The sequence below is a fragment of the Diplotaxodon limnothrissa genome, linkage group LG8 (assembly GCF_057381915.1).
Source record: "Diplotaxodon limnothrissa isolate DT_005_m linkage group LG8, D_limnothrissa_male_GT1.1, whole genome shotgun sequence".
Lineage (NCBI taxonomy): Eukaryota > Metazoa > Chordata > Actinopteri > Cichliformes > Cichlidae > Diplotaxodon > Diplotaxodon limnothrissa.
Genome location: NC_140603.1, coordinates 24661333 through 24672695, shown reverse-complemented (window position 1 = coordinate 24672695; position 11363 = coordinate 24661333). Strand labels below are relative to the sequence as shown.

Genomic DNA, 11363 nt, shown 5'->3' with positions numbered 1-11363 from the left:
TGTCAGATACTTGACTTAATCAACACAGGTGGAACACAGTCAAGTTAATCTGCACAAATACAGCCTTGCCCCCATCCATTTATCTGTTAATCAGAATCCCTCCAGCACTCATCAAACTAAAATAACCTTAAACTAATAGTACACTAACATGGGGGGGGGTGCTTCTCATTCAGGCTTTACTAATGCCCTTGTAAGCATAAAGGCTTGAAGTTTTGATGTTGTTTACATTTTTATCTTATTTCCTTAGCAAATAATGTCATGGAGAACTACTCCCCTTCAGGATGCCATTAATCACATCCTTGCAAGAAGAGACAAGAATTCAATGTTAGAAATTAAATTTATTAATTCAGTTAAAGGTGAGTGACTTCGACACACTGCAGGCTAGACTGAGGGGTTACGCATCACCAGTGGTGACCTGTACAAACATCAATATAAATTAAAATTAAAGGCATTTTAATAATTTAGTTATTAGCGAGCCTGGCTATTTATGTTTTCTGCACTTTGACATGTTTTCTTTATTATATATGTAGAATTGAAAAAAAGCACAACATTGCATACTTGTTATTTACAGATATACATATTTAATGAATTGATTATTTGCAGTGCTGCCACACCTGTGTCTCTAATATGGTTGTTTCTTCAGGTCGTGGCATCTTCACTTTAGCCAATTTCAAACAAGGAGACTTTGTGGTCGAGTATAGAGGGGAGCTTATTGATGCAACTGAAGCTGAACACAGACGTAACCTGTACCCCAGCGCATGTTCAGGCTTCATGTTTGAATTCATATGGAAGCAGAAGACATTGTGGTAAATTCAAAATGACTGAATGTTTACATTTCTATTGCAAGGTCAGGATTTCTGAAGCAAACATCTCATATTGCTCTTTAACGAGTCCTTACCTCTAGTACCCGGCCCCGTCAGTCCCCAGAATCTATAGAAGGGGGAGTGACGGACCCGTGGAATAGCGGGATCTCATTCTTACTAAGGCTCCGTCATTTCCCGGTGACCCTGTGGTCCCCGGGAACTCTCGGTACTGGGGACTGACGGGACTCCCACATATGCTGAGGGCCCGTTAGTCCCCGTATTAAGCCTGTGTGTGCCTTCTCTAATACACACTCACAGGCGTAATGTACGGGGTTAGAGGGGTAATAATATAAGCCTACATTTTACAGCTAAGACAGTGTTCTCACGCTGCTGTGAAGATTTAAAATATAATATAGAGATAGAGAAAATAATAAGAGAAAATTCAAATGGCCAGGGCTGAATGAGCGGCCCTGTGTCTGTGCGCATTTGGCACATGTGGACACGGAGACCCGTGCACTGTTCTACTGTGTCCAAAACTACTGTATAATATGTACAATGCCAAAATAGTACATGTCAAGTGTTCTGCCTGTGAGGTAGGTAGATGGATGGCTTGATGGATAGGTGAAAAACCTTTCAACACAAAAAATAAAGAACATTTCATTAATCATTCAGATAAATTAAATGCATTATACAGAAGACAAATGAAATAACAAAAATATACACTTCAGTAAAGCCACTTTTGTCTAAACTATCATTTATCCTAGTTTTAGTTTTACATTCATTAGTTTTTGAATCAGAGGTGAGTAATTTCAAACAACGAAGATGAAATAAACTGTGGTCTACCTTGCATTTTTTACACTTTCTGTAACAATTACATTTTTAAAGTATACATTTTAGAGTTTACAAATATTTTAAGACTTTAACCAAGGATTTTCTTTTACAAAGAATTATTTTCCTTAAATTAAACCAAACATATTTACACTAGTTTTAAGATTTAACCAAGGATTTGGGGTAATTACTTTTAGTATTAATTAACATAAATGTGTGGGAAACACTATCTACATAAACAATCTATTCAAACTTAAACATTTATTTTAATATCAATATAATTTTTTAAACTTAAATGCAGTAACTATTTCCCAAAGCATAAATACATTTCCACAATTGAGCTTCCATATTTCCCAAACATATAAGCAGCAAATATGAGTCCGAGCTTACCGATAGCCCGTCTAACTCAAAGTCTTCCTCACAGTGGAAAGTGGATTGTGCTTGGTTTGCTGTCCTCTCAGTATGTCGCACTCGGGTCAAATGACTGCTGCATGCATTTTAAGGTCTACTAGGCACGCCCGCCCTTGATTGCTCTAATTCAACTCACCTGGCAGAGCAGTGCACACCAGGCTGCGCTTAGCTGTAGATTGCACAAGGTCTAATCAGTGGCCACGCGCAAGCAGCAGCACAGAGCAGGTAGTGGGCAAGAGGAGGAAGAGAAGAGAAGAGAAGAGTAACAGCCACACCTACTAGGTCAGCGCAACAGTACAACAAAACCACGTTTAAGCTCTAAGCACAAGTAGAAGCGCAAACACTTATCTCAGTCAGAAAGCAATGCGTCCTTGACTGATGGATAGTGATGGGCAGATGAAGCCCCATGAAGCACTGAAGCTTTTCATCCAATTGGTTCACCCCAACGCGAAGCTTCATGAAGCTTCATTTGCTCTAGCAGGACACCTACTGGACGTAAAAATAATAGCTGGCATGAATTTGAAGAGTGTGGCATTTTGCACACAGCCTGTAAATGTCAACAACAAAAGGAGTGTGTAAAACATGTATATTGTAGTGATGGCAGTATACTGTGTATATTTATAGTGGCAGTATGGGAAATGATTATTTGGAAATGCTTGAAATGGAAATGATCATTTACTGTGAGGTGAGGTGTGGTTGGGGTGTGGACAGTAGTTGTGCTTTTGTAACGTTGAGGTATGGACAGCTACACACTGAGGCTTTGAGCCTCAGTCCTGCCTGTTCACATTTTATTCTGTAAAAACTAAATTTTCACTGCTTTTACGTCCTTTTTAGTGGGGAGAACATAGCTGGGATTTAATGATTTAACAAATCTTTTGAATCCTTTGTCCTCCACAATGCTAAATGGCTGTGAGTCCTCAATCACCATGCTGACCAGGTCTTCATCTATTTGAGATTGTTCTCCTGAGGAAAGACAATAAAGACAAAGCACAAATATAAATATCACACACGTAACTTATAACAGTTGTATAATATTGTTATATCATTTAGTAACATTACTGCATGCTATATTATCATTGCATTTGATGGCTCACCTGGTCTTGCTCCACAATCGGTGTCCCCCTTATTCTCATGCAAAGCTCTGTAGTGCCTAAGCATGGATGTTGTTGTTATATCCCAGCTCCCTGGCACATAGCAAACACTTCACCTTGTACAAAAGTCAAGACAGCTCAACATAAATTGTATTGCACCATCAGTATCATGAAAATACATCTTCTGTAGAAATTTACATACCTTGTTGGGAGGAATAAAATCAAAATGTTCCCACACAGGGGAGGACATCCTCCTCTTCTTAGCTGGCTCTATTCTCTCCTGACTTTCTCTCCTCACTCTCATAAACCTCCAAACGGTCTCCAAACTCTCTCTAACCGCAACTCTCCATCAAACACCCACATTTTGAATGAAGTCTGAGGGTTTATATCGCTGTCATATCTCGCGGCAAAGTTCGAACCACTTCATGAACCAGTCACGTGGTACAGCCGGGCAGCGAGGCTTCGGACGTCATCATTTTCAGCTCCTCCCATAAATGAAGCAAGCCTCGATACGCGCTTCGCGGAAACGCCCCCTCCATTACTCGACACACGCTCCGAAGCCTCGATACAGAACGTCCCATCACTACTGATGGACCCTCTTTAACTTATCAACTATGCATTTAACAACTAAACTTGTATTGGATGTTGTGTTTGTGTTGGTGCTTAAAAATTATAGTATAGTTCATAGGCATGTCACTATAAATGTTTGTTTAATGTATGTTTCCAAATTTGCAGTATTGATGGAGCACTTGAAGATGGGTCATTTGGGCGACTAGTAAACGATGAACACAGGACACCAAATTGCAGAATGAAGTTGATTGAAGCAGAAGGGAAGCCACATCTCTGCCTTTTTGCACTGAAGGAAATTGCGGCAGGAAGTGAAATTACTTATGACTATGGTGGGAAAGAATGGCCCTGGCGGAAAAAGGTGGGTCATTTAAAAAAAAATTTCCCCCTATGAATTGTTGTTTAAAACATACATATCTAGATGTCACAATTAGGGCTGCAACTAACGATTATTTCAATAATCGATTAGTTGTCGATTAATCGATTAGTTGTTTCAGCCCTAGTCACAATATTTAAATGTCCTCTTGGTGGTATTCAATCTGGTTTAACTAAATCTTGAATTTGTATGACTTTCCCAAGTGATGATTGCAAGCTTATCTGTTTTGTGTCCCCTCCACAAGTGTGTTTTACTGAGTGGCCACACACTGGAGGTGAAACAGTGAAAGCATCAGTTTGAGCTCAGATGTCATTATGAGGCTGATGGACAGTGTCCTTGAAAACCTTGGGTTTTTCTGTGTCAGGCATATACATGCACCTTTTACTCACAGTCACTTTAGCTTCTTAGTATTGTCTTACTTTGGCTTCACTTAACTAGGTAAGGGTTAATCACTCTGTTTCCTTGCAGTTAGGGTGAAAGTTAGAACTGTATTTAACTGAAGGTGAAACAGAAAATGCTTAACTATGTGTGTGTGTCTGACACAGACAAACTCAAGGTATGTGAGAACACTGTCCTGACATCTGAGCTCAAACTGAGTCTTTCACTGTTTCATCTCCAGTGTTTGGCATACTCAGAAAAACACATGGGTTGAGGGGACACTGGTTAGAAAAGACCACTCGTAGTGGATTAAATACATTTCCACTGTAGCTGCCAGATGTTTACAATATTTGTTCTACTTTTCATACCCAGCTAAAGATCGCAAGCATCCCTTCTGGTCAACAGTGTGTTGCAGAGCCTATTGCCCATGACGTGGAGCACCATGTGATCTCTACAGACTCATTCACAGGTGAGTCCCTGCTTGAGTAAGCACTACCTGTTAAACCCTGGGGTCTTGCAAAGCACTATGCCTCCATGTCTTGTGTTCTCTTCTACAGACAGAGAATTAAAAGCAGAGTGTCAGTCATCTAGACCTACAGCAGACAACTATGAGCATGAGGTTAGCATGGATTCATCTGTTTACTAAAGATTGTATCAATGTGTAGTTTGGTAAATAGTGTGGTTTGTAAAGATCATGTTTATCAATTGATTACAATTATACTGCATGTACAGTCTTTAAATCATTGTAAGTACAGGTAGTCATCATTTAACAGTGCATTTCCCTCTCAACATCATTTGGGTGTTTTAAGGTTTGACTGAGAGTGTCCCTCTTGATCAGATCGACACTGTACCATTGATGCTTGTTCATCTTTGCATCTTTTTAGGTGCATTCTGTTGGAGGTCAGCGTGGCACTTCTTCTCTGAAAGAGTTAATTGGTGAAGTTGGTGTCCAGTATCAGGAGTTGTCACCCCAAGCGTTCTCAGAAGAACTTACCAGTGGTCAGTTTTGAGTAACTGTTGTTAACTTCTGGCAATGCATGACATGCCTGAAGGTTTGCTGCATGAAAAATGTGCCAGTATTGGGACATTTCTGATGATTCTATAGTGTCTTGATGGATATTTTGAGTAGAATTGTAACAGTCAGGGATGTGAATTGATTGCGTTATGCGTAGATGTGTTTTTTTGACTTAACGAAAGTCAAGCACTGAATCTCCTTGTGTTCCCTTGTACAGAGAGCAAATCGAAAGAGGTGCCACAATCATCCAGAGCTGTGCCTAACGACTCTGCTTGTGAGGTGAGTTGAAATTGACCTTTGTTTTAAAATTGACCAATGGTTAGAAGTGTTATGGTGTTTACATGAAACTCCATTTTGAGTATTTTAGCAAACATCTGGCAGCGGTGGTGGAAATGTCCTCTATTTAGAACAGGAGGTCTTTTCTAACCACAGTGTCCCCTTAACAAGTGTGTTTTACTGAGTGGCCACACACTGGAGGTGAAACAGTGAAAGCATCAGTTTGAGCTCAGATGTCATTATGAGGCTGATGGACAGTGTCCTTGAAAACCTTGGGTTTTTCTGTGTCAGGCATATACATGCACCTTTTACTCACAGTCACTTTAGCTTCTTAGTATTGTCTTACTTTGGCTTCACTTAACTAGGTAAGGGTTAATCACTCTGTTTCCTTGCAGTTAGGGTGAAAGTTAGAACTGTATTTAACTGAAGGTGAAACAGAAAATGCTTAACTATGTGTGTGTGTCTGACACAGACAAACTCAAGGTATGTGAGAACACTGTCCTGACATCTGAGCTCAAACTGAGTCTTTCACTGTTTCATCTCCAGTGTTTGGCATACTCAGAAAAACACATGGGTTGAGGGGACACTGGTTAGAAAAGACCACTCGTAGTGGATTAAATACATTTCCACTGTAGCTGCCAGATGTTTGCAATATTTGTTCTACTTGTCATACCCAGCTAAAGATCGCAAGCATCCCTTCTGGTTGTTATTGCAGTTCTGTTTGTACTTTGCTGTGTAGTTAATACCATTTACAGTGAGGAAAGTAAGTATTTGCTATTTTGCAAGTTCTCCCACTTAGAAATCATGGAGGGATCTGAAATTTTCAGCGTTGGTACATGTCCACTGTGAGAGACAGAATCTAAAAGAAAATTCCGGAAATGATAATGTATGATTTTATTAAAATATTTTTGTATATTACTGCTTAAAATAAGTATTTGAACACTTGCTTATCATGCAGATTTCTGACCCTCAAATACCTGTTATTCTGCTTTTAAACAGTCCAACTACACTCTGCTCATGATTCTAATTTAGCAGCACCTGTTTGATGCCGTTAGCTTTTATAAAGACACATGTGCACCCCACAATCTGTCAAAAGTGTTGCAGCAACATGAGTAAAACCAAAGAGCTTTCCAACGACACAAGAGACAAAACTTTAGACCTTCACAAAGCTGGAAAGGGCTCCAGAGCCACTGCCAAGCAGCTCGGTGCGCAACAGTGCGCGTGCACGCATGTGCGTGTGCGCGATGGAGCGCGTGCAGGTGACTGTGCGTACCCTCTGCAAGACTCCTGCAGGCGCCCCTGAATGGAAGAGGCTAATGTCTTCCTCGGACTGGAGCCCCACGTAAGATCTCAGCTCGTGGGGTGTCAGTGATGCTAAGAAAGGTGAAGAATCAGCCCAGAACTACACGGGACGAGCTGGTCAATGACCTGAAGAGAGCTGGGACCACCGTTGGCAAGGCTACTATCAGTAATACACTGAGACGTCATGGTTTAAAATCATTCATCACACTGAAGGTTCCCCTTCTTAAGCCAACCCATGTCCAGGCCCGTCTGAAGTTTGCCAGGGACCATCTGGATGATCCAGAGTCATGGGAGAAAGTCCTGTGGTCAGATGAGACCAAAATAAAACTTTTTGGTCTAAACTCCATTGTTGGGGTTTGGAGGAAGAAGAAGGATGAGTCTCATCCCAATAATACCATCCTACAGTGAAGCATGAGGGTGGAAACATCATGCTCTGGGCTGTTTTTCTGCACAGGGGACAGGACGACTGCACTGTATTAAGGAGAAGATAAACGGGGACATGGATTGTGAGATTTTGGGCCAAAACGTCCTTCCCTCAGTCAGAGCATTGAAGATGGGTTCTGGCTGGGTCTTTCAACAAGACAAAGACCTGAAGCACTCAGCCAGGAAAACCAAAGAGTGGCTCCGTAAGAGGCATTTCAAGGTTCTGGAGTGGCCTCACTAGTCTCCAGACCTCAGTCCAATAGAAAATCTGTGGATGGAGTTAAAAGTCTGTGTTGGCCCAAAACATGACAGATCTACAGAAGATCTGTGTGGAGGAGTGGGTCAAAAGACCTTCTGCAATGTGTGCAAACCTGGTGAAGAACTACAGGAACTGTTTGGCCGCTGCAATTGTTAACAAAGGCAATATTAATATAGTTTGACTCAAGTGTTCAAATACTTATTTTACAAAGAAATATACAAAAAACTTGTTATAAAATCATACATTGTGATTGCCGGAATTTTCTTTTAGATTATGTCTCTCACAGTGGACATGTACCTATGATGAAAATTTCAGAGCCCTCCATGATTTCTAAGTGTGAGAACTCGCTATATATATATATATATATATATATATAAAAAAAAAAACACCCAGCACGCCCCTGCGGGCGGTTTATCCTTCAAGCTCGGGTCCTCTACCAGAGGCCTGGGAGCTTGAGGGTCCTGCGCAGTATCTTAGCTGTTCCCAGGACTGCGCTCTTCTGGACAGAGATCTCCGATGTTGTTCCCGGGATCTGCTGGAGCCACTCGCCTATCTTGGGAGTCACCGCACCTAGTGCTCCGATTACCACGGGGACCACCTTCACCCTCCACATCCTCTCGAGCTCTTCTCTGAGCCCTTGGTAGTTCTCGAGCTTCTCGTGTTCCTTCTTCCTGATATTGCTGTCATTCGGAACCGCTACATCGATCACTACGGCTGTCTTCTTCTGTTTGTCTACCACCACTATGTCCGGTTGGTTAGCCACCACCATTTTGTCCGTCTGTATCTGGAAGTCCCACAGGATCTTAGCTCGGTCATTCTCCACCACCCTTGGGGGCATCTCCCATTTTGACCTCGGGACTTCCAGGTTATACTCGGCACAGATGTTCCTGTACACTATGCCGGCCACTTGGTTATGGCGTTCCATGTATGCCTTGCCTGCTAGCATCTTGCACCCTGCTGTTATGTGCTGGATAGTCTCTGGGGCATCTTTACACAGCCTGCACCTGGGGTCTTGCCTGGTGTGATAGACCCCAGCCTCTATGGATCTTGTGCTCAGAGCTTGTTCTTGTGCTGCCATGATTAGTGCCTCTGTGCTGTCTTTCAGTCCAGCTTTGTCCAGCCACTGGTAGGATTTCTGGATATCAGCCACCTCCTCTATCTGCCGGTGGTACATACCGTGCAGGGGCCTGTCCTTCCATGATGGTTCCTCGTCTCCCTCCTCTTTCTTGGGTTTCTGCTGCCTGAGGTATTCACTGAGCACTCGGTCAGTTGGGGCCATCTTCCCAATGTATTCTTGGATGTTCGTTGTCTCATCCTGGACTGTGGTGCTGACACTCACCAGTCCCCGGCCCCCTTCCTTCCGCTTAGCGTACAGCCTCAGGGTGCTGGACTTGGGGTGAAACCCTCCATGCATGGTAAGGAGCTTTCTTGTCTTTATGTCAGTGGCTTCTATCTCCTCCTTTGGCCAGCCTATTACCCCAGCAGGGTACCTGATCACGGGCAGGGCGTACGTGTTGATGGCCCGGATCTTGTTCTTACCATTCAGCTGACTCCTCAGGACTTGCCTGACCCTCTGCAGGTACTTGGTGGTTGCAGCTTTTCTAGCGGCCTCTTCATGGTTCCCATTCGCCTGCGGGATCCCCAAGTACTTGTAACTGTCCTCTATGTCTGCAATGTTGCCTTCTGGTAGTTCAATCCCCTCAGTTCTGACTACCTTCCCTCTCTTTGTTACCATCCGACTACACTTCTCCAGTCCGAACGACATTCCAATGTCATTGCTGTATAGCCTGGTAGTGTGGATCAGTGAATCGATGTCTCGTTCACTCTTGGCATACAGCTTGATGTCATCCATGTACAGGAGGTGGCTGACAACTGCTCCGTTCCGTAGTCTGTATCCGTAGCCAGTCTTGTTAATGATCTCACTGAGGGGGTTCAGGCCTATGCAGAACAGCATATGTATATATATATATATATATATATATATATAAAATATTACTTCTGATTTGCCTCACTTCTCCGAGACTGCAGCTCAAGGTACATTTTCAATGCTGTACTCAAAGTTTGCCCAACATATCTTATGTAATGAGCTGGGATCTGTGAGTTAGTCTTGTTCAGAGACAAATCCAGTGAAATATGCAGTAACGTATTTTAACAGCGCACATCACGTATGATAACGATGCTCTCTTGTTTCATTAATGCCACTTGCATCTCTGTTTTTCATTGCATTAAAAATGAAATCAGACTTTACTATTAACACTACTATGCTGATTACGATAACCTGGGATTGTGTATAGAACAATATTACTAACCATCAGTACATTTTTACATGGTCGATTGTTAGTTGTTCCATTCCTAATTGTGACACTAATGCTTTATGACTAGTATTTTGATGCTTCATCAGTTTTGGCCAAGCAAGATTTGGCCTGTGCAAAATCTACATCATTTCCCAGTAAACTTATTACCCAAGGTATTGTTGACTTCATCCAGTTCAGCAGCATTGCCATGTGTATAGTTAGTATAATAGAACTGGCTGTCATTGTCCCCTCTGTGCTCATGGTGTTTGATTGGTAGGCAGAAAGCCTCTTTAAGCCCATACATTTATACTGTGCAATATTTTTTAGATGACCAGGGGAATGATGCCTGTGTGACTTCTGGTTCACCTCCTGTCCCTGACTCAGTTACTAAAGGTATGATATAAATCAGATGCCATGTCCATCACTAGGCACTATGTGCAGTCAACACCAACATCATGTGGTTAGACATTATATAACATATAAAGAAGCTGAATGTATTTTGTGTTTACCAAGCAGTGTGATGAACTATCATGTTAATGAAAACAATCAAACTTTAAATTTTATCAGGTCTACAGTCTATTTATTATCACACACAATTTGTTTAGACAAGTACCAGCTTGTTTTCACAGTTTTGAACACCATCTCTACCTACAAGTGCATCTCACATGATCTTTTTAAACTTCAAATTTGTTTTGTTTTATTGAACAGGTTTACGTGTTTCATCAAGGCGGTGTGTGAAGAGACCATGGTCTGAGGAGGAGATAGGAGCGGTGATGAAACATATGAAGCCTTTTATTGAAAACGGTATCACTGTCACCAACCAGCAGTGTCTGAAGTGCAAAGAAAAGGAACAACCTATCTTGGAGACGAGATCTATTCAAAACATTTGAGATTTTGTGCGCAACAGAGGACTGGCCTTTAAAAAAAAAAAAAAAAAATGTTAAACACTAAATGCACTTTTTGACAGTCTGAGCCTTTACCTTTCTGGGCCTGATTTCAAGGTTAGTGTTCTCCATTCAAAAAGTATGTAGTTGACTTCACTGTGCTCACAGGCAGTGTTTTGTTTTGATGTGTGGTTAGCCTGAGTCTTTTAATGCCAGGATTCACTTTTATTTTCCTTCAATAATTGTTACAATGCTGTCCTTTTAAGGAATTGATTATTGAGTTGGTTATATTAAATATAATTCAGTAATTCAACAAATGTGTTGTGTGTTGATATAAGTCTTATGTATAAGTCATGGTGTCAGCCCGACTCACCCCTGGTGTGCAAAGGTGCTGTTTTATTGGTCAGCCACTCAGTGCCAGTTTCTTCAGGACAATGAAAAACTCTATAATACATA

At 41.7% G+C, this 11363-nt stretch overlaps 1 protein-coding gene across 1 annotated transcript; it reads left to right on the top strand.

Moving 5' to 3' along the window:
• Positions 1-253: 253 nt before the first annotated feature.
• Positions 254-10377, top strand: LOC146626991 (uncharacterized). The gene is made up of 8 exons (XM_085360963.1): positions 254-356; positions 644-806; positions 3869-4061; positions 4827-4923; positions 5012-5073; positions 5339-5453; positions 5687-5748; positions 10351-10377. Exons 1-8 carry the CDS (start codon positions 254-256, stop codon positions 10375-10377), a joined length of 822 nt encoding a protein of 273 aa, XP_085217089.1.
• The last annotated feature ends 986 nt before the right edge of the window (positions 10378-11363 follow it).